General features: G+C 40.7%; 1 protein-coding gene across 5 annotated transcripts in view; it reads right to left on the minus strand.

The window, feature by feature from the left end:
- Window positions 1–24,590, minus strand: part of CCDC85A (coiled-coil domain containing 85A) — a 170,036-nt gene that overhangs the window by 127,431 nt on the left and 18,015 nt on the right. The window contains exon 3 of one of the 5 annotated variants that reach the window (XM_059659775.1): window positions 20,843–22,917. The exons of the other annotated variants lie outside the window; for them this stretch is intronic. Coding sequence (XP_059515758.1) covers window positions 22,910–22,917 — 8 coding nt within the window. The 3' untranslated portion in view covers window positions 20,843–22,909. Of the gene's footprint in view, window positions 1–20,842; window positions 22,918–24,590 lie in introns of those variants that run through there. 5 annotated transcript variants of the gene reach the window in all.

Below are 24,590 nucleotides of genomic sequence, written 5' to 3' on the forward strand. Positions count from 1 at the left end.
ATGACCACAAGACATTTTGCTCATTTCTTCTTGCCTCGCCTCTTTTAACAAGTCAGTGTCATAGAAAAAAATTTTTAAAAGGTGGGGACTTCACACCTGGATGCTAGAAACTTAAGGGACATAACAACTAGAGGTAAAGAGCGGACTGGGTAGAATCCTGACTGGACAAGAGATCAGAAGGTTATTTTGTGTGCAGTTGTTAAATTTTGAATATGAACCAGGTTAATATGTAAGATGTAAAGTTACTGACATGAAAAGCTGGTGATAATTAACTGGGGGGGGGGGGGAAGCAGGTTATAAAATAGCATGTAGAGCATGGGTTCTTTGGTTAAAAACAGATATGTGTACACAGAAATGGATATGAAAAATGTGCAGTGTTAATGATATCACTGGTGGTAGGAAGATGGTGTTTTCATTTTCCTATATTTTCTAATTTTCTACAGGGTATAACTATTGCTATTGTAATAATACAGTTATTTTTAATTTAACAAAAGAGGGAATTACTTAGCTGCTTCTTTAACAAGTATAGTTTTGCTCTAAAATAGTTTAAGTGACTATATTAAGACTATAGTTCCTTTTTTCAAGTTCATTTTTAAACTCTTCTTTCACACAAACAGAAGATAGCACTGTATCCACAATCGCATGTATGATCTACTTGCTGAAATTACTTAAAAGCATTTTGACTGAGGAAAATTTTATGTCTCTGAAGTTTATTCTAATTTTTTTGTTGCTTTTGTTTTGTTGCTTTTGTTTTGTTAAGATTTCTTCACGCAAGATGTTGTATCAGACAAGATGCCATATGTCCCCAAACCTCAGCAGGAACAACTCAGAGTCTGTAAAACAAATTTAATGATGCTTTTTCATAAACTGACTTCCCGATGATGCTTAAAATATGCACATATTTTAAGAAACCAATAATCAGGCAAACCTAATTAGGAGAGAGATCATTACGACTAACAAAAAAGGTTGGCAAATCACGTTCAGAGATGTATATTCGGACGTCTGCCATGATTTCATGTACAATTAATATAATAACTGTACATTGTGTGCTTTAATCCTTAGATAATTAAGATACACTACATTAAGCTTTTAGAAAGAACATCGTTATTTGGAGTATTTAGCTGTTATTCCATATAGAAAAAATGTTTTCCTCCCATTCTAGATGTTTATGCCCTCGAGAAGAAAATGCTTTACAGCCCTGACAGAAGTGACTCAGTTGTTAGATCATCGACCCACACACTGAAGAGTCGAGGGTTAGATTCCCTGTCAAGGGCATGTACCTGGGTTACAAGTTGGATTTCTGACCCTAGTTAGGGCCCATATGAGAGGCAACCAATCAACCATGTCTCTCTCACATAGATGTATGTTTCTCTCTCTCTCTCTCTCTCTCTCTCTCTCTCTCTCTCTCCCCCCTCCCCATTCCCCCTCTCTTCTACTCTCTAAAAATCAATGGTAAAAATAGCCTCAGGTGAGGATTAACAAGAAAAAGAGAGAAAGAGAAAGAGAGAGAGAGAGAGAGAGAGAGAGAGAGAGAGAGAGAGAGAGAGAGAAAGAAAGAAAGAAAGAAAGAAAGAAAGAAAGAAAGAAAGAAAGAAAGAAAGAAAGAAAGAAAGAAAGAAAGAAAGAAAGAAAGAGGAAGAAATTGAAAGAGAGGGAGGGAGTAAACACCTTACACATGTTGGCTCTCCTTACATGAACACATGTGCATAAAAAAGGTGAAATGATTATCCACTTCTTTTTATCTTTCTAACACCAATCATTCATGTAATTTACAGCACCAACAAGATAAGTCGTGACTTCCAGTTAAAAATGGCTAAGCAAAGGAATTATTCTCCTTGAAAAACAACCTAAAAATATAGAAGAAAATTTTTTGGAACCAGGACACAGTGACAAATCCCAAAATGCAAACTACGAAACACACCTAAGCAATGGAGGGTAATTTTACTACCTGTACCTCTTCACACACTGATGGGAAAAGGTTTCCCTAAAGCCTTCCCCTCCAGGGAGAGGCCTGTCCAGTGCCCTGTGAGGTATACGGCAGGTGGAGTGGATGGTAGGGAATATATCTGGAAGCAATAAAGATACAGAACAAGACACAGACACAGAATGTCATGGGAGATAGCTAGAACAGAAACCGTTTTTAAAAAATTTTTACTGATTGATTTTAGAGAGAAAAGGGAAAGGGAGAGAGAGAAAAACATCGATTTGTTGTTCCACTTATTTATGCATTGATTGGTTGATTCTTGTATGCGCCCTAACCAGGGATCAAACCCACAACCTTAGAGTATCAGGATGACACTCTAACCAAATGAGCTACCCAGTCAGGGCCAAACAGAAACACTTTTTAAACATTGCATTTCTATTACCTCTGACCTAACCTTGGAGGAGGGAGCCTGCCAGAGGAAAATCAGCCAAACCAAGAAAATACACAGTCAGTGACTTTGCTGTGAGTCCTATCTCCTATTAAAGGCTAAAATCTAAGGGAAGACAAATTCACAGGACAAAGAAAATAAACTATTTGGTGAGGGGACTGTTGAAACAAAATCAAAACTTAAACTCCAGGCTGTCCCAGTTCACATTCCCCTTGCCCCATGAACAAAAGATGAAGAACATAAAAACACAATGAAACAGGAAATTGAGGCAACTAGTTCAAAAAAGTAAGGCAGTAGAATCCAGATTTTAAAAAAATAGAAGAGAAAAATGAAAATATTACTGAGATGAAAAACATTAGGAGAAAAAACACACAGATGGAATGACTACATATAAAAATCACAATTAAAAACACGGTGGGCAGGATTAAGTAAGTCACTGTAAAAGTGGGTGGGGGAAGAAAAGACAACAGACATATAAGGGGTGTTTTGGAAGAAAAGAATTAAAGCAGAAAAATGCTAAAAATATAACAGACCTCCTTGGTGGTCAGGAAGGAATAAATTAACACCTAAACTAAATACAAGGTTACACTCATCAAACTGACAAAAGTTTTAAGTCATATAAATAGCAATTATTAGTGAGCATATGGAGAAATGAGGAGTTTCATCTGCTAGTGAGAATGTAATTAGAAATATCCACCCACCCAAAACACAGACACACTCCATGACTCAGCAATGCCACTCCTAAGCATATACCCAGCAATGGTACACATGCTGACATGCACCCGTACACACATATGAAAATGTTCACGATGGCTCTTTTTTTAATAGTTGCAAACAACCAAGAGCACCCTAAGCCCATCAGTAGTAAAATGGAAACATACTTTGTAGAATGGTTGACTGCAATGGATGACTATGCTGCAGGGTCAGCAAACTTTTCCTGTAAAGGCCAGATAATAAATGTTTTCCACTCTGAGAGCCTCTGGTCTCTGTTGCAACTACTCAACTCTGCCACAGAAACACAAAAGCAGCCACAGACCCTACCCAAACAAACGAGTGTGGCTGTATTCCAATTAAGCTTTACTCGTGGACAATGAAATCCGAATGTCATAATTTTCACATCACAAGGTAATTTTCTTTAGATCTTTTCAATCATTTAACAACATATAAATCATTTTCAGCTTCCAAGTCATAAAAACAGGCAGCAGGCTAGACTTGGCCAGTTTACCGATCCTGGTAATAAATAGCAATAAACATATACAAAGCACACCCGCCTGTACCAGAAGGATGATCTTCAAACATAAGATTGAGTTTTTTTAAAAAAGTGAGCAAGTCCAAAAAGAACATACACTAAAGAAAAATCAGATGATCATATTGATATGGAAAAAGCATTTAACCAAATCCAACATCCATTCTTGATAAAACTCTTAATAAACTAGGAATAGAGAGGAATTTCCTCAACTTGATAAAGACCATCTACAAAAAGCCTACAGCTAGCATATTGGATCCTTTAACCCTAAGATCCAGAACAAGGCAAGACTGTCCTCTCTCACCATTCCCATTTAACATTATACCAGAAGTTCTAGCTAAGATGATAAGAAGAGGAAATACAAAGTATACAAACTGGAAAAGAAGAAATAACACTATCTTTGCTTGCAAATGACATGACTGTCTATGTAGAGAATACCAAAAGGGGTGGGAAACACCTCCTGGAACTAATAAGCCAGTACAGTAAAGGTTGCAGGATACAAGACTAATACATAAAAGTCTACTGTTTTCATATATATATATATCCCTAATATGCAAAGAGACCAAATGGCAGAACAACCAAACAACCGGTTGCTATGACATGTGCTGACCACCAGGGGGTGCACAGAACATGGCGGATGTTGGCCATGGCAGGATGGTGGAGCAGGTGAGTGGGGGCGCCAGACAAAGGCAGGGCACCAGTTGCTGTCATTAGGGTGAGCCTCTGGTGGTTACTGAAAATCCTTTGCTCCCCCGCACTGTGGTTCTGCCAGGCACTCACACCTGCTGCCAGTGCCGGAGCTGCCACTTGTACCTGCTGCTGGCATCCAGCACTGGCCCCGATCGCTTGGTGCCGTTAGCTGGTGAGAGCGGCAGCTACCGGCCCTGATCGCCCCTCAGGGCTTCTCTGCCTCCCCCTGCTCCTGAGGGGCAATCGGGGCTGGCAGCCGCCTTTCACACCCACTGCCAACGACGGCCCAGTTCACACCCGCAGCTGGCACTGGTGCCGATCACCTCTAAGGGCTTCTCTATCTCCCCCTGCTCCTGAGGGGTGATTTGGGCAGCAGTCACCAATCGCACCTGCTAACGCCACTGGCCCGACTCACACCCACTCCTGGCGCTGGCCCCAATTGCTCCGTGCTATCAGTGGGTGTGAGCAGGCTGGTGCTATCAGCACATGGGAGTGGCAGCAGCGGGCACAGAGCTGCCAACAGACAGGGGACGGGGGGGGGGGGCTGTGGTGGGAGGGGCCACAGCAGGAGGGGCCGGGTGGGGAGGATGGGCAGAGATCCACCCCTGTGCCCATCGCAGCCTTGCAGCCCACAGTTCCTTTCAAGGTGCACAAATTCATGCACTGGGCCCCTAGTATAACAGAAATGAACAACAACTGGAATTTGAAATTACAATACAATACCCTTACAATAAATGAAGAGATATTCTGTGTTTGTAGACTGAAGATTTAGCATTATTAAGACATCAATTCTTCCCAATCTGATCTACAGATTCAATGGGATCCAAATCAGAATCCCAAAAAACTATTTTGTGGATATCAACAAACTGATTCTAAAGTTTATGTGAAAAGATAAAGACTGAGAATAACCAACATAATACTGAAGAACAAATTTTAACTAGACTCATACAACCCAAATTCTGTGAATACAGAGCTATGGCAATCAAGACTGCAGAATTAGAAAAAAAACAAACAAAAACAAATAACCAGAAAAACACATTAAAGGAACAGACTAGAGAGCTCGGAAATGGACCCGCATAAATACAGTCAACTGATCTTTGACAAGAAGCAAAGGTAAATAGAGAAAGGATGGTGCTTCCAACAAATGGCACTGCCCACATGCAAAAGAAAAAAAATTAGCATTAAAATAAACTCAAACTGCATCATAGATCAAGAGTAAGAAACTCCTAGAAAATAACATAAGTGAAAAACTAGGTGACCTTGACTTTGACCATGAATTTTTAGATACACCACCAAGAACAATCCATGAAAGAAAGAACTGGTAAGTTAGAATTCATTAAAACTAAAACATTCTGCTCTGCAAAATACACTGTTAAGAAAATGAAAAGACAAGCCACAGACTGGGAAAAATATTTGCACAACATATATTTCATAAAGTACCTGTAACCAAAATATACCAAAGGAGAGGTTTTGATTGGGAAGGGATAATGGTGAGTTTGGGGGTAGCCATTTACAATTTGTGTGCTTTATGAACAATTCTTGGAACTGCACAATAAGACTTAAATATTTTAACAAAATAGAAGATAATTTCCTGCAATTAAAAAGTGACCACATCAACAAGGCTCACTCCAACCCAAGAAAAACAATTCTGAAGCATCACCATCAAGACAGACATGGGGCGAGTTGCTGAAAGTTTTCTAGGCAGAAAAAGGCAAGTCCAATTCATGGGGAGGAAAAAGTCAGACTGGCTCATATTTCTCCACAGCAACCCTCATAAAAGGCAGGGGGTATAATTATCTCAGTGTGTAAAACAATTTCAATCCATCTTCATCTCTATTACCCATGGGGAGATGTGTAGAAGTTTCATAAATCTGAATGGTGTTTATTTCTGGATGATACGATTTAGGCCCTTTTTTTGGCTTTATTCTTTCTGAGTTGCTTACTTTTATTATAATCATGTTCCATTTCTACAAAAAATAAAAAAGAATATTCTTAGGGGGCAGTGGAGAGAGAGAACTATATCACCTTTCACTTTGATGAGTTTGAAAGTTCAGACTCTAGGCTCAAACTACGAGAGTCTGAAAGCAAGTCTGCCTTTGACCAGCAAGTCAATACAATGGCTAACCATTATTTATTTACACATGCTCTTCCTTTCCCTTTTTTTCCTTTAACTGGACCACCTTCAGCTTATCTTAGAGACCAGCTAGGAAATAAATACAGTAATTTGCCCAGCAAGATGAAAGAAAATTCACCCACTGGGTAATTAATACCCAGATAAAGCTTTTCACCTATACAACCACTGATCCTCACCTGTGGCAATTGGTGAACATCCTAATAACTCATCTTAGACATTTATGCAGCACTTACTATGGGCAGATATCAATCTCGTTGCTTTATATATGTTGATTCTCTTAATGTTCACAAAATCCCCATAAGGTAGACATGTTTACCATCCTCTTCCTATAAATAAGAAGCTGGGGCCCAAAGAGGTTACATACCTTGTCAAAGGCCATTCATGTACCAAGTGGAGAAGCCAAGACTCAAAATCTTGTCTGGCCCCAGAGCACATATTCTTTGCATGTTACATATACTGATGTCAACTATTCCCTAGGAGACTGTGCTTAGCTGTGTAGTCTTATCTCAGTCGAGTGAGATCACCACCTACTATCAACCAAGCCCTGTTCCCAATGCCAATTCAAGCCTCATTGGGCACATGTCTGTGTGCTGCCTGAGGGCCTTCCATCCACCTGCCATTTCCTGCTGCCGACTGGGTGTCCTCTCCCCAAAATTCCAACTCACTACCAGTTTCAACTGCCCCATCCAAACCTTTATCCACGGTCAGGTCATACTTATGAGAAGAGACTATTTTTGGTTGTTCTATTTTCAGTTATTAGATTTTGTTACTTTTTGGGAGAAAAGAAAATCACTTCGACAGCAACTTTTTTATACTTGAAATAAATACTCTTTAATATCCAGTCATTAAAAGTGCATTAGTCTCTTTTCAAAAGGTTCCTAGAGTGCATAATAATAAAAATTTTAAGAGGCAGCTCAACCCCTGCTTGGCCCAGATCCTAGAGTGTGGGTATTCAAATAAAAGTCATCTCTTTCCCCTCTTCCTCCAACCTCCTTAATAAAAGGCAGTTCCTAGAAGAACTCCTTTTGTTTTGACACATAGGTAATTTTAGCTACAGTTCTTGGCAACACAAAGAATCTACTGCCAATTACAGCAAAATAGACAGAGATAGTGGATCCCGATTGCTACAGTACTGCCTTGCCACCCAAGCCATCCAAGCTTGTATATACAAGGTGGGGATGAAATTAAGGTAAATGTCATATGCTGACTTAATACCCTAATAGCAGACAACAGGGGACCAGGACTAAGCAGTGAGCTTAATACTGTGACATTCTGGACACACTCAAAGCACCGTCAAGTGCTTCTTTCTTCTTTTATAAACAACAGTGACCACGGAGATTCATTAGGAAGCTGTCAGCTGATAACAGTGTAGAGCACTCACCTAAGACTGGAGAGTCAGTTGAGAGCTCTTCAACTCTCATTCCCTTGATTTTTGATGTTATGTCCTCTTAGCACATAGTTAGTGACAATTAGCTTACAATATGAGGTTTCCAAATTGCTGAGATTAAAATGACTAGTAAGGAGCTAAGAGATGACTGAAATGGTAATGCAACTGTCAAACAAATATGGAATTAGTGCACTACTATTTCTCCTCTGGAGGAAGGAAGAGATCTAACATTTGTCAACTGCCACTGTTATCTGCTACCTACATTCCATTAAAAAGGTGAGGCTCTGAGAAGTGACATAAGGCTGTCTATCCCAAGGACATGAAGCTTAGGAAGAAACTAGAGCAGGATTTACAGAGTGTGCCTGGTTCCAAGCGCATGACCTATCACTATACCAGGATGCTCCTGACAATGTATGTGAAAAGGCAGGCTGCTCACAAAGGGAACTAAGAAATGTATCACAAGTGCAGGTACATTCAAATCAAGTTTTTTTTTCTTGACATTTAACAGGAATGGCTAGATTTTATACTTACTATACAATATATACAAATATATCATCAAGATATATGAATTTCAGAGAAAGATCTTTCACTGTTTTCTTCCCAAATATATATTTATACTTTCCTTTTCAGTGTAGAGAGTAGAGAGAATGATGCCTCCCCACTGTCAACCATGAGCCTGGAATGTGGCCCTCTATCCCAGCAGTGCAAGTCATCTCTGAACACTGCCGTTCGGCAAGAGTAATTTTGGAATGGAATCACTGGTGGGCTCTAGTCAGCCAGCCACTCTGCAAGTTTCTACCAAGAAAGAGCCCTACTTATATGTCAGGCATTGATATACAGAGAGAGAAGATGGTTTCTTCCCTCCAGAAATCTGAATTAGAATTGGGAAGACAGGGGGTAAATGAATGATTACCCTGGATAAATGCTCTAAAATGTTACAGAAACCCAGACTATGGCACAGAATGGGAAAGCCAGAACACCAAGACAGGCTTCCAGTGTAGGATTTGGCCAGGTATTCCTAGCAAAGTACTCAGAAGCAAGTTAGGACCAGAGCCTAGGATGTGAATGTACTGGAGGGAATAGGAACAATTTGGATGTGAGGTCCAGGAGCTAAGGTGGGTGCAGATCCTATAGGACCTGCTGTGCTATTTACAGAAGAACACTGAGTTTTATCCAGGGGCAAAGATATGTCATTGTGAGCCGGTGAGCAGAGAATTAACATGACCTGATTGAGGTTTTAGTAAAATCACTCTAAAATAGAGGACAGTTTGAAATGGGGAAATATTAAAAATGAGGGGAACATCAGGTAGGTGGCCTACTACCAGAAGTCCTAATTATAAGGGTCTGAGCTAAGAAAGTGACAGTGGGGACAGATCAAAGGATTATTTAGGAGAATAAAGTGCCCAGTTTGTTGACAGTCTAGGGATGATGAACAAGTGAAGGTTAGGTAACACCCAGTATTCCTACTAGGGCAACTTGATACATCACTAAAAGAAGAGAGGTTGGTAAAAATGAAAAGATGATAATATTTGGTTTAGATACTTTTCCTTAATTGGTTTTTAAATTGTGATTGCTTTATTTGAAACATTCCTAGTAGTGTGGCACTACTAAATAAAATTTCATTATTTAATGACAGTAGTAACACCCACAAGACATCTTAAAAATGATCAAATAGCTTGGCCCATTTTCCCCAGAATAAGGTAATGCATGAGGAAGTGCAGAAATCCAACAATAAGAAATAATGAATACATGACCAGATAATACATTTCTGCCAAGTGCAAATACAGCACATGGCCAACACAAGCACGAATCATACCTCAGTGTATTCTCAGCCAAAAATCATACACAGCTTCCCAACAGGAGTTTGCAGTGTGTGTCCACACTGCTCTCGCCTCTTTGCCCAAAAGGCAATGCTTAGATTTATCAGTATGAATGTTGACAGAAGATTAAACTCTAACTAGAATGTAGAGTTCATCTACATTTGGAGATACAAAGAAGGATAGTAATCCCCAACTCAAATGACTTCAGTGACAGTCGGATAATAGAAATCAAGAAAGTAGCCTAGAGCCGAAACCGGTTTGGCTCAGTGGATAGAGCGTCGGCCTGTGGACTGAAAGGTCCCAGGTTCGATTCCGGTCAAGGGCATGTACCTGGGTTGCGGGCACATCCCCAGTGGGAGATGTGCAGGAGGCAGCTGATCGATGTTTCTCTCTCATCGATGTTTCTAACTCTCTATCTCTCTCCCTTCCTCTCTGTGAAAAATCAATAAAAATATATTAAAAAAAAAAAAAAGAAAGTAGCCTAGATGGAACATAGTGGGGAGTGGTGAAGACTGCAGCAAATGGAGGCATGTTTACCCCATTTGGTGTTTTAAACATAATTGCAAATTTCTTGACACTTAGCCCATGGAGAGGTGGGGTCTATAGCCCTTCCTCCTACATCCTGATGGGCTGAGACCACTTCAACCAATAGAGTAAAAGAAAAGTGACAGTACAACCTCAACAATAGGTTCTTGTTAAATAGAAAACTACAAGCCCAAAATGGCGTCACTAGTGCTAACAGCCCATGATTCCAAATTTAATACCTGATCTAATAGTAGTGTCAACCTCTCCTAGAAATACAGTCTTAATCAACCAGTCTGCAACTTTCTGGTCAAGCATCACAGGGTAATCTGTCATGTGGGCCCTCTTCCATTCCCTTTTCCCACAAAAGATGTCCTGGCCTAAAAATAATCATCCCTTTTCTTCTGTTATTAGCTCCCTTGCCCCACTCTTCTTCCTATAAAAACCTTCTATTTTATACAACCTCTAGGAGGTCCTTTTAGTTCATAGATGGGATGTTGCCTGATTCGATGATCACCTAATAAAGCCAGATTTACTTGGTTGATTTCGTTTTAACATCCTTAAAGGCCAGGTAGCTTTTGCCTTGTTCTGCTGGAACATTTGCTCTTGGATCACTGAGCTGCCCTGTAGGAAGGACACTGAGGCTACCATGTTCCAGAAGAGGACCACGTGGAGAGAAGGAAAGCTGCATAGAGACTCAGGGAAGCCCAAGGAGCCCCAAGCCATCCCAGCTCAGGCACATGATACGTGAATAACGACACCTCCACGTGACTCCAGCCTCCAGAATGTAAGTCTTCCAATTGAGGCCCTGGACCCTGTGGAGTAAGAAAAAACCATCCCCACTACACCTTGTCAAATTCCTAACCCACAGAACCCATGGGCATAAAGAAAGGATAGTTGTTTTCCAACACTAAGTGCTGAGATGATCTGTTATGCAGAATAAAAACTAGAAGTCCTCCTGCCATGTGGGGGTGCAGGGCCAGTGTCAGAAGACCCTCCCATGTATCAAAGCAGCCAGAAACTTAGATTTGTATGTGAGTTTTCTAATTGTTAGAACACACGTGGGCCAAGTAAAACATGACTGTGACCACCAGTTTGCAACTGCTCGCATGGTATACAGATTCTTTGGAGCAAAGAGCTATGCCTTTGATGACAGCCCCTTTCAGGAAGCATGTAGTCAGCAGTTCAGTCCACTGTGCCAACACCACTCTACACCGTGCCAGTTTTATTGTCACTTTTCGTTAGACCACATTAGATAAGGGTCAGCTCCAGTGAAGGCTAAGAAATTCCCAAAAGCACTCTAGGATTTGCTCTAATGTTAAATCTCCAATGGATTTTAAGTTCTATATTCGAATGCCTCAAAGCATGACAATAGAAGTCAAAGCCAGTAAGTTTGGAGTCACAAAGTGAGCTCCAAGGGCATGCCCGTGGTCCATAACCCAACACCGACCAGGAACTCAGCTGTAGAATAAAGGGGCACGGAGCCTAGTACATTATCTATCTATCTATCTATCTATCTATCTATCTATCTATCTATCTATAAAAGTCTAATATGCAAATTGTCCCCACAGGAGTTCAACTAGGAGACAGGGAGTTAGATCGCTCGCTATGATGTGCACTGACCACCAGGGGGCGGTGTGGAACGAAGGAAGGGCCGGGCCGGCAGCTGAAAGGCCCTGATCAGCCCTGATAGCTGGCCAGGCCTAGGGACCCTACCCATGCACAAATTTCCTGCACCAGGCCTCTAGTAGGTCAATAAAAGATAAATGGATAAAAAACCACCTCAGCAGGTGATTTGTCTGATCTTTCTTTACATTATATGTTGGCGTCTTCACACACACACACACACACAAACAAACACACAAGCTAATCTAGGTTCACTTAGGTCTTAAACTAATGTAAATTGTTAAGCCTCTAAAACATAATTTGCAAGTTCTCCTAAGTTTTTATACCTGATGGGGAATAGCTAGTTCATTATGGTACACCATAGAATAAAAGCTTTGCCAAAAATGAAAAGCCTTAAACAACCCAAAAAGGCCATTCTTATTTAATCTACTAACCAGGGAGGTTTGTATACAACATTTAGTTGTGAAAGAAAACAAAAAAACAAAGCAGACTCCCATTTGCATCTCTGTAATTTTTACCAAATATCAAGCAGACCTAAATTAATCTTCTTGTAAGTGACTACGGCTTTGTTTTTCTGCTTGTTTTAATTTTCTTCATAAGGAACAGAGACAAAAGTCCTGTGAAACTACACAAGAATGTTTACTTACAAATACATGGCATTCAACAAATTAGCATTCTATTTACTTCCTGTGAAATCACTGTTGCACAGCCATCTGTAGAAATGAGCTATGATATAAATTACCAGATGATGACTTGGACATGAACTCACAGAGCAAGTTCAAACCCACTCTGTGATTTGCTCGGGAGGCATTCGGAGTAGGATGGCTCAGAATGGCCAGAAGTTGATACCATGGCCAGGAGATTCCTCCCCTTCCTTTCTGCCTGAGTTTCACAGACCACAGGCCTGTGTGCACAGAAAAGTGCTTGAGACATGTGAAGAACATGTGCTACCTTGTCTGGATTATAAATTAAGGACTCTGAGAATTGATGTGGGACACCCAAGGAAATTCTGGTTTCTTCAGCATTCATAAGTGGATATTCAAGACCATGAAGTGCTAAGAGTTTACAAGAAAACTGGAGGGGATATCCTGAGACTTAGAGCCAAGGCCTCCAGTTCTCCTAATAATGTTCCCTTCTCTCCCACCTTCTTTTTATCGCATGTACAGGGTGAGCCTGAAGGCGGATAACAAGGTAGAAGCTTGAAAACACTATCATTTTGAAGCCTATAAAATCACTGTGCAAGGTTCTCTCTGGGAGTTAAGCTGGACAAGTGGTTCATCATGTGCCCAATAAGTTCTAAGACTCCACTCATCAAACCAGGCTCTTCTCCGTTTCATTAACCCAGGACTCCAGGAGACATGGCTTCAGGGAAGAAAGGATCTTGTGTTGCTGTAACATTTATAACTGCTTCAAAATACTCTGCTACCGTGAACGTAAGAGTATGTGAGAAAGAGAGAGAGAAAAGACACAGAATAAAACTTCATTTTATTTAAGAAAAAAAAAAAGCAGTTTAGCTTAGTTTTTCTGAGCTAAGATATTTAGTATCCTGAATACTATTAAAAGTTAGCTCTTACATTAATAAATAAAGCTTCCTATAGCAATTCAGAATTGAGGCAGGCAGGCAACTAAAGAAACCAAAAACTCAAACTTGACCTTTTGGAATGGCAACCCACTGATGTCACGATAAGGATAACACATATCTAACGAAGATATTGAAACACAAACTCTACCCATATGGTTCCATAGTAAATAAAGAAAAGAGGGTGGTTCAAACAAGACAGAGCTCTGGGTTGGTGGGTACAAGGATAAACATTTAAGTTCTATTTCTCTAGAAAAGTGTGTTACTCCCTATAAAAACCTTTAAAAATTGCCAGCATCTCACCATCTATATGTAGAGATTAGCAAAAGCTTGATTTCCTTTAAAGAATTTATATTTTGTTTCCTCTCCAGCCCCAGAAGGCAACGCAAAATAGAGAACAGATGGTGGAAACTAAGCAGGAGAAACTAAAGGTGAAAGCTTTCAAAGATGCACCAATTTAAATGTCTACCTCTGAAAAATAAAACCCTATGCCTATAAATTAAGTTGATTTTATGTTTTCGTAACATGCTTATCATCACAGCTGAGATTCAGGACACATGCTCCGTGACAACAATCAAGAAAGGGTGTTCCCTGGGCCCATCCACTGACTGGTCCAGAAATCCAGCTCACACATGCAAAATGTTTGCTTCTTTTGATGTCTCTGGGTTAGACTATAGGTTTTCAAACTCTATAAAGTGTCGCTTTTGTTCAAATAAAATATTAGCAAAAGTGTGAACAAATCAGCTGGATGTAGACTTGCCCAGTGAAAGGGTGCTTGTGGTCGGGTGCAGGGGGTGGCAGAGTCTGCCTACTTCCCCTCTTCACCCCTGAGTGATGGTAGGATTCTTCTGCTTGGGCAGGGCTCAGAGGGAAGACTGCAGATGGCTGGTTTTGTGTGAACTGTGTGCATTCCATGTCCAGACTCTTACATATTTCCCCACATTGCTCAGTGGGACAGTGCTCTGGAAAATCAGGCTGAAGGATTTCACTTTCTCCTCTGCTGGAGATGGGATGTTCTTGCCTCTTTGCCATCTGTGCACTAGATGGGAGAGTGTGGCTGTCAATAGAACTTTGGAAGAGAGTGAGACCATCAGGAGGCAGCGGCACCAGACTGTTGTGTGCTTAGTGCTCTCCCAGCTAGCCAGATTTCCGTGGTCTTTTCCTGGAACCTTTGGGCAGAAGATAAGGCATTCTCTTCTTTCTTTGGCACTTTAATCCTATTACTTCACACCTGGTGCTTGAACCAGTTTGAAGTAATGCTGGTTAGAGAAATAGGGAGGGTAACACTAAGTGAAGGGAAGGGCAAATCTATTGCAATTTCATTGTAAATCATTTCCTTGACTCACCAGGCAGCCAGGCATTCTAAGCAATGTCAGAGATAATAGAGATTTATTACAACAAATTAAGGGCTAATCAGAATGTGTTCTGAGATAAACAACATAGTAAAGGAAATATAAATGTCTAAGAGGAAGCATGATCCAGTAAAAGACACATCTCATGGGTGTGGGTGGTAGTAGAAAACCAAATTCTGCTCAGATTTCACTTACTTTGTATAAATTTCTGCACTGTCCCATGTGTAGATGAGATATTGTAGAGATGAGAATAATACATGTATTATCACACACTAATTTATTCAACAAATATTTATTGTGTATTCCATGTGGGTACAACATGGTGATAGACACTGTATGGGATAGAGAAGAGTGAGTCATACTGGGAGTTCATGGTCTGATATGTCCATGGAGGAAGACTAATAACAGTGAAGGTTGCAACTAAGAACCAAATGCACAGGATGAGCTATTGGTACCATGGGCCTCCGTGAGCCTGGGAGGTGGGTCACAGGATGCTGAGCCAGGGATGGCAGCTAAAAGGAGGCTTGTTGTGAGGTTGAGTCTGGGGGTATGATTGGATTTGGAGAGTCTGGCAAGAAAGGTGAGGATGTGTAGGAGAGATGGCCTAGAGGCGGACATCAGGCAATGGTATTTAAGGAACAATGAGGGTATGAGTAGGTCTGAGGTCTTTGTTAGGTTGTGGCAGAGAATTTTGGAAAGTGCATAGAGGCTAGATTACATAGGGCATGAAATGTTATCTACAGGTGTCTTCCTGATAGCAGCATTAGTTTCTCATAGGGGGAGGAATATAAAATATTCTCCATTCTTCAGACCTTGTAATTAAACTAAGTGGGATTTATAACTCAATTTAATCCTAATTATTTGTTTTTTATTCATTTTCTTAAGGCTTCCTGAAGAGATTTTATAATGATCAGTGCTTGATGTCATTATGTACCTAGATTTATGACATTATTTAATCATCTTCCATTATTTTATTTTGCTGAATTCCTATTCTTTCGTGGGGGAGTTTTACAATGAGGGTTGTAAGTTTAAGAAAATCCATCTTCTGACTAAGATCTTCTGTGTCAGTAACAAAGATGTTACAGTATAAGGTTTTTAGAGAAAGTATGGCCTAGTTGCCCGGAAGGCAGAAATACACTGCTAAGTGAAAATCAATGAACTAATTCTGTTAAAATAAGGAAGAGCGAAAAATCATCTTGGAACCTGTTGACTTTGGTTGGTTTAGTGTAGTAAAAATTAACCTAATTTAGCCTTTACATTTCATTCATTTTGATACTTTTCCACATCAGTATTGTGATATCATTTTACCCTGAGGTGTTGCATATTAAATCTCCCTACTCATGTCCTCATTGTTCCTTGAATACCATTGCCTGATGTCCGCCTCTAGGCCATCTCTCCTACACATCCTCACCTTTCTTGCCAGACTCTCCAAATCCAATCACACCCCCAGACTCAACCTCACAACAAGCCTCCTTTTAGCTGCCATCCCTGGCTCAGCATCCTGTGACCCACCTCCCAGGCTCACGGAGGCCCATGGTACCAATAGCTCATCCTGTGCATTTGGTTCTTAGTTGCAACCTTCACTGTTATTAGTCTTCCTCCATGGACATATCAGACCATGACCTCCCAGTATGACTCACTCTTCTCTATCCCATACAGTGTCTATCACCATGTTGTATCCACATGAAATACACAGTAAATATCTGTTGAATAAATTAGTGTGTGATAATACATGTATTATTCTCATCTACAGTATCTCATCTACACATGGGACAGTGCAGAAATTTATACAAAGTGAAATCTGAACAGAATTTGGTTTCTACTACCACTACACTGATGAGATGAGTCTTTTACCGGCCAATGCTTCCTCTTAGACATTTATATTTGCTTTACCATGTTGTTTATCTCAGAACACACTCTGATTAGCCCTTAATTTGTTGTAATAAATCTCTATTATCCCAGACATTGCTTAGAATGCCTGGCTACCTGATGAGTCAAGGAAATTATTTACAATAAAACCGCAATAGATTTGCCCTTCCCTTCCAATTTCACTGAACAACATTACTCCAAACTGGTTCAAACACCAGGTGTGAAGTATAGGATTAAAGTGCCAAAGAAAGAAGAGAATGTCTTATCTTCTGCCCAAAGGTTCCAAGAAAAGACCACGGAAATCTGGCTAGCTGGGAGAGCACTAAGCACACAACAGTCTTGTGCCACTGCCTCGTGATGGCCACACTCTCCCATCTAGTGCACAGATGGCAAAGAGGCAAGATCATCCCATCTCCAGCAGAGGAGAAAGTGAAATCCTTCAGCCTGATTTTCCAGAGCACTGTCCCACTGAGCAATGTGGAGAAATATGTTAAGAGTCTGGACACGGAATGCACGTTTCACACAAAGCCAAACATCTGCAGTCTTCCCTCTGAGCCCTGCCCAAGCAGAAGAATCCTACCATTAGACCGACTTTAGAACTCTACAAATCCCAAGTCATCTCCACTGCAGCCTCCTTAGCATCTTGTTCACCCATGAGGTGTTCAGACTCATTACGGTAGCTACTTCAATTGGGATTGAGTCCATCAATCTGACCTTGCTAGAAGAGATACAACCCTGACAAGTTCCCTGCAAGGCACATTGGTGTGGAGAGAATTTAGCCCAATGGCTCTCAGATAGAACCTTCCACATTGAACTTTCCACCTAAACACAGAATCCCTCTTGGATAGCATCTTCACTGTTAGAAGCCCAAGCCCACCTATACAACCTCTGGAGGAAGTTGGGTGAGGTGGCAAGCAAGGAAGAGAGTCCCCAGTCTAAGCTGTCAGACCCCCAAAAAACTGATGAATCACCTTTCTTCCTGTCTCGGTAAGAGGAGGGACAAGAAGCTGCTAGCACTCTATGGGCTGTGACTCCTGGCCTCCATCAGTTCACCCAGACTCTGCCAAAGTGAAGCTGATTTAACACTGGATTCTGTTTAGCAACATATACACTGTGATTTTCTACAATGACTGAGGTAAATATAATGTTCCAAAAAGGTTGGACACTGGAAATACATTTACATAGCATTGTTGAATCTCATCCCTGGGCTATATGTTAGCATTATTATTCCAAAAAGTGTTTAATGGAGATATATTAATACAATTTTGGCAGCTGTTTTTTGGGGGAGAAAGGCTACCCTTACGGTCTTGTATGAAATGAGAGTGTTAGTAGATAAAGTTTGTTTTTATTATTTTACTATCCATACCTCACAAAGGTAAAAAGTTGGCAAGTCCAGGTTTATTCTCAGGTTTTATATATCTATCTGTAAAATCTAAATTCTGGGACTACTGACTTTGATCGCTAGTCCAAGCCTCTTACTTGAAGGATACGTTATTTTGCCCGCAGAAGTTGGTGATGTGCTAAGGGCCAGAGAGCAAGAAGGAGGCAAAGCCAATTCTATATCCAAATTTCTAGCTAGGCAGTGTGCCATGATGCCTTTTACAAAGTCAGTGCAATCTTGACCCCAAAAGAAAGGAAAATAAAAGCAAGAATAAATGAATGGGACTACATCAAACTAAAAAGCTTCTGCAGGGCAAAAGAAGCCATCAACAAAACAGACATTCAACCAAATATATGCAAACAATACCCCCAATTGGGGGCTAATATCCAAAATACATGAAGAACTCATACAACGCAAGAACAACAAAATCTGATTACAAAATGGGCAGAAAAGCTGAATAGACATTATTCTAGGGAAGACATATATATGGCCAACAGATACATGAAAAAAATGCTCAACATTACTAGCTATTAGGGAAATGCAAATCAAAACCACAATAAGATACCACCCAAACCTGTCAGAATAGCTATTACCAGTAAGACAAGAAGTATTGGAGAGGATGTGGAGAAAAGGGAACCCTTGTACACTGCTGGTGGGAATGTAAACTGGTACAGCCACTATGGAAAACAGTATAAAGGTTCCTCAAAAATTTAAGGATAAAGCTACTATATGACCTAGCATTCCCTCTTTTGGGTATCTACCTGCAATATTTGAAAATCCTTATTCATAGAGCATGCCCCTACGTTCATCATAGTGCTATTTACAATAGCTAAGACATGGAAACAACCCAATTGTCCTTTGGTCAATGGTTAAAGTTGTGGTACATATATACAATGGAATACTACTTAGCCTTAAAAAGATGAAATATCACCATTACAATAACATAGATGGATGTTAAGAGTATTATGCTATGTGAATAAGTCAGAAGGAAAAAGACAAAAACTGGATAATTTCACTCATATGTGGGGTATAAAAAAAAAACACAAATTAACAAACAAAACTGAAACAAACTCAGATATAGATAATAGAAGGGTGGTTACCAAAGGGAAAGGGGGGAGGCAGGAATGGAGAGGATAAAGGGGGTCAAATATATGGTGATGGAAGGAGCCTACACAATGGTAGTAAGCACACAACGTACTATACAGATGTTGTGTCATAAAGTGTACACCTGAAATTTTCTATTAACCAAAGTTACCCCAATAACTAAAAATATAAAAAATTAGTTCATCATACTATTTTTTGAACTCCGTGAAAAATTTATATTTTAAACTATTTTAAGATAATTTTAGATACATATCACTTTTATTCACAATTAAAATAGAATTTGACTGAAGGAGGTTTATAAAATTGCTTCATTGCTTTACAGTCGTAAATAAAGCTTGGATGCCATATGCCAATTTAAGGCTGGGTATCTACATATTGCTTTAACATATGGGTGAAATTCCAGATACCTACAAAATAAGAATGCTTTGTGAATAGGTTTCAGTCTAGCTCTTTTGTAAATGAATGCCTATTATATAACTTGGCTGTGTAGACTCTGGCAAGAATAATGTTTCCATCAAAGACAGATTTATGTGGTAGGCCAATAAACCCCAATGTGGGCAATTTTGAGATTGCAACAGGAAAAAGACAAAGAAATTTAGGGTGAAAACAATTTTAGGAAAAGAAGTATTGAAGTATTGATCTCCATTTTTTCTCTCCCCCCCTTTTTTTATTGAATTTATTGGGGTGACACTGGTTAACAAAATTATACAGGTTTTAGGTGCACAATTCTACAACACATCATCCATACACTGTATTGTGTGTTCACCACTCCAAGTCAAGTCTGGGACACTAAAAATAAGCATAATTCAAACCTTTTGAGAAACTTGATTCCAAACTTTTTCTCATGAAAATCTCTATGACTGGAGGAGCTAATCATGGCAAACCACGTGTATAATGTTTATTTCTAGACCTCTAAGTGAGCATAGTTGCAAATGTGCTCTCTATCAAAGTACCCGCACTGCCGGGAGCCGGTCCATCCTTGCTGTTTCAAGGGACCTGGCATATATGGCATACTGTTCTTAATATGTTTGCTCACCTTCTTGGCACTATGTGTTTTAACCAAGGTCACCTCTCTGAGAAAGGTTGAATCCCCAGGTAGGGATTTTCCCCTGAAGTTAGGGAGGGAATAAAACCCCTTAACTAAGGGCCAGGCGGGTAATTAATCACTTTAACTACGAACAATCATGCTTAAGCTACATAATCTTTACTCCCTGGAATGGAGATAAGAAACACCTTAACCTTTGGAATAGAGATTGATAGGATTGGAATCAACTGGTATAAATACAGATGTAACAAGACAACAGGACACAGAACCTAGACACAGAACCTACACAGAACCTAGAGACAGAAGAACTTCGCTGGAGAGAACATGGCAAAAGATCCTGGACAGAAACTGGCCACAGAACCTAGAGACAGAACCTGGATAGAACATGGCAAGAGAACCTGACTAGAACCTGGTGACTGAACCTGGCTGGAGAACCTGGACAGAACCTAGCAAGGGAACATGGCTACAGAACCTGGCTGGAGAACCTAGCAAGAGAACATGGACACAGAACCTGGCTGGAGATCCTAACCAGAACTTCGCTGGAGATCCTGACCAGAACTTGGCTAGAGATCCTGGCTAGGCTGCTGATCAACTGAATGCTGTCTCCGTGTCATTCCTTCTTCGCCGACTCCGTCCACACCTTTGGGGACCCCTGGACCTGCTGGGGTTGGACCCCAGCACCGCACATGTAAAATAAGCAGCTAAATTCAGCAGTCCCCCACCCTCCCAGCTCCACAGCCAGGACAATTCTGGTTGGCTCCTATAGCAATGATGGGGACCGTCCGGCCAATCAACATAAGATAGGTCCCCATTGACAACATCACTGCCAAACAGACCGATCCTTTGAAGTTCTTCATGGCACTGCCCCCCTCACACTGCCAGTGTCTGCCATTTTCATTCTCTCTCTCACTCACTCTAAGCTGTCTCTTAGCTCACTTTCCTGTTAGTTGTCATCAGTCATATCTGCAGATGATGGATCTGTCATGTGCCTTTCAGGGTATTATTATTCTGTTTGGGTAAATGGTGAATTGGCACTTGCTGTCTAGGGAAATAAAAGAGATGCTGAATTAATGAGCATGGTTAATTTGAATTCTCAAGAGTGGCTCAACAAACCAGGCTGCTTTGAACAGAAATCTGCAACTCAGATATTCTGACCTTTTAAATGCCATCAAAAGTGTAATGTAAGTATACTTTACTTCTGCTACAGTAGCATAAATCAGAAAAACTGGCTTAGTTGCTTTTGTTTGCAGTAGCTGAGTTATTAAAAAACACAAGTCCTTGAGAGCAGGTGGTGTTGCCATCTGGCCCATCCCTTTGCTGCTGGTCTCCGTCCCTTCTGTTTCTTGCCGTCCAGAAGCCGACACCTCTCCAGACACACGGCATTTGGGCGGTTATTACCAGTGGATGCGTGAGGACAGGACTAAGGTCAGTCCACCTTCACAAAAAACATTTACCTGGAAGGAATGTGGCCTCGGAGTGGGGAGAATCTATGTGGAAAGAAACGAGTAGTAAGGTTGTTGGCCTCTCAGGCAAGCGGCAAGAATACTTCTAATAATGCATCTGAGCAGCTGTCCATCAGCTGTGAACTGTGCACCCCAACTGGCCTAACCACAAGTTCCCAGATCCAAGCTCCTAAATCACCAGGTCTTCTAAGCCATAGTCTATTGACGTTCTTCTTGTCCCACTCTCATCATTTCAGGTCTCTGGTTCTTCGGAATTCCCAACAGGAAAGGGTAAAGGATGTTTCTGTATTCCACTTAGAGTTTTACTAAACACTAGAGGCCCGGTATATGAATCTGTGCACGGGTGGCGTCCCTCGGCCTGGCAGGTGATCGAGGCCAGCCAGCCGGGGTGAGGGACCGCTGGAGGTTGGCCAGCCATGGGAGGTTGGCCGTGGGAGCGCATTGACCACCAGGAGGCAGCTCCTGCATCGAGCATCTGCCCCCTGGTGGTCAGTTCACTTCATAGCTACTGTCCAGTCATCCAGTCGTCCAGTCATAACGGTCACTTAGGCTTTTATATATAGATTATCCCTTCTTCAGCGGCCTCCGGGTTTAGAAGATTAAATGTCTTCCTTATAACACTGATTCCATGCCTTGGGAGTCAGCTTGATTCTAGTCCTCTAGTCACTTGGCAATTGGCCTTGTGAATTTCTCTGGAAACCAATTTCCTCAATCAGAAAATGGGAAAATTGAACTGGATAAAATGTAGAGTACTTTACAGACTGAAGTTCTATGATTCTGTGACTTCTTAAACTAAATACAACTACAGTGTCCTCTTTCTATTTGTTAGTATTAAAATCTATTCTCAGTTAACTGAACTAATAAAATATACACACACACATGCATATAAATATTTGCCACTAATTGTTTTTTTTCCTACTGATAAGAAAGCACATACCATGTTCCAAGTGCAATTCATGCTTCTAACCATTTTTGAACCAGTTAACAATTATGGACACTCAGGAAGCTGTAGTTACGCACAACCCAGATCAGGGATTTCCCCTGAAATCCAAAGAACCCCTCAATTTTAGAAGAAAGATGAGAAGACCTTTCAGTTTCCTTTGCAACCAAGGCTAGAAGACAAAATTCTCCATTTAAAGTAATGATAAATACACCTGACTAGAAAAGCCAACTCACTCAAGAAGCATCAGAAAACAACTTTGACTTCTTGGTCATCGAAAGTTCACCAAAACATTTATCCCTCAACCGTAGCAGTAGGCATAAGTGGTGCTACAAATGTTTTGTTTGCAAGATTTTAAAACGTAGGAATTCATAGTACTTTATGTAGCTGAAAATAAAAGTGAACGGGTTTTTTAAAGGTCATTCAATATCTTCAAATTCAATTTATTTAATGTTCTATTAAACACTGAATTGTGTGTGTGTGTGTGTGTGTGTGTGTGTGTGTGTATAGAAAGCTTGAATAATTAAATCACTCTTTTGAGCAATCACCAAACCCAACCTTTGTGCCTGACATTTCTGTCTCATAGAAAAGCCTACAGAAGGTCTAAATAACTCAGGATATAAAAAACACTAATAACTATTATTCCGTAGGTTGTTATCTGGTAAGTGACTGTGTGCCTGATTTCACTGCAGGCCCATGACCAGGTCCCAAGACCTGCTGCACCCTTCCATAATGATTCAGGTACAGAAGCTCTGCTCTGTAATACATAACTCTCTGTTATGTGAAAACTGTAAATGATTCAACCAGATGTGAATAACCCAGTTACTGCCTTTTATCTCAGGGAGGACAAACCGGTATTGCCTTTATAAGGACGATAATGCAACCTGCTGTTTCTCTGCCACTTTCCCTTTTCTAAATCCCTCTCTGCCACTGCCTGGCTGTGGCTTAAGGATCCTCTTTCTCAGAAAGAGCAGCCATTCTTCCTACTGGAGGCTCCTGAAGGGCACTCTCAAGAGGAGGTGATTATGTCAGGCACCGCAGTAACCTGAACCTCGCCGTTTCGCAGATTAGACAGAGACACTTCTAACTTAGAGCTGAGATTTCGTATCTTTATTCTCAAGTGTCCCATGGTCTATTCTTGAAATGGAATCTCCAATTTCCTAGAATTCTTGCGATTCAGCCTATTTCAGAATTTGAAATTATTCTTAGTGTTTCCCAGAGTCAAATTCAAAATAATTTTTTTTCTTGAGTGTGCACAAATGCTCGTCCTAAATATTATGTATTAAAGTACTATTAAGAGCAACCTGGCTGAGTCCGAGTACCTAAGCAAATATTTCTGAGTTTGTTTAGAAGATCTCAATTCTCTGAAGCATAGTCAAGGCCCCCAAAATAAGCAAAAATGAACCTTAGAAAGCCAAAATAATTACAAATTCATGGCACATGGGCCAGGCACTAAAGCTCATGCACTTCATTCATATAAGGACACTTCAAGACCCTTCACTCTTATTTTAAAGAGTTCTCATGAGTGTGGTTTTTCACTCTCCTGAGGTATGACCAGCCATTAGCAACAGCAGAACAGAATTTAGAAACAATGAGAAAATGAGTTAAGTCAGGCCAGCTGAGGACAGCAAGGAATACCGCTAACAGTAGACTGGGACTTGAAGTGACTTAAAATCTATTATTTTAAAATAGACATGGTGGAGAAGAGAATAACCACCCGGGGCTCTTTAATGTAGGAACTCACAGCTCTATCTAGCATAGGAAGCCCTGGGGTCTCTAAGCATCAGAAGTGCCTAAAATCTGAGACAGTTTAGAACCTAAGGTCATAAATTTCAATCGGAAAGACATCATCAAGCATACACTGACCCAATGGTGATATACAAATACAACCTTACCCTTTTTTTTTTTAACTTCAGCAAAATATGGCTTCACACTCTTATTTCTGACCAACGGAGCTTGACTGAGATCCCTACCCATGGTCGGCAAACTACGGCTCGCGAGCCACAGGCGGCTCTTTGGCCCCTTGAGTGTGGCTCTTCCTAAGCCTTAGGAGTACCTCA

Source organism: Myotis daubentonii, chromosome 12 (assembly GCF_963259705.1).
Source record: "Myotis daubentonii chromosome 12, mMyoDau2.1, whole genome shotgun sequence".
In the NCBI taxonomy this organism is placed as follows: Eukaryota; Metazoa; Chordata; class Mammalia; order Chiroptera; family Vespertilionidae; genus Myotis; species Myotis daubentonii.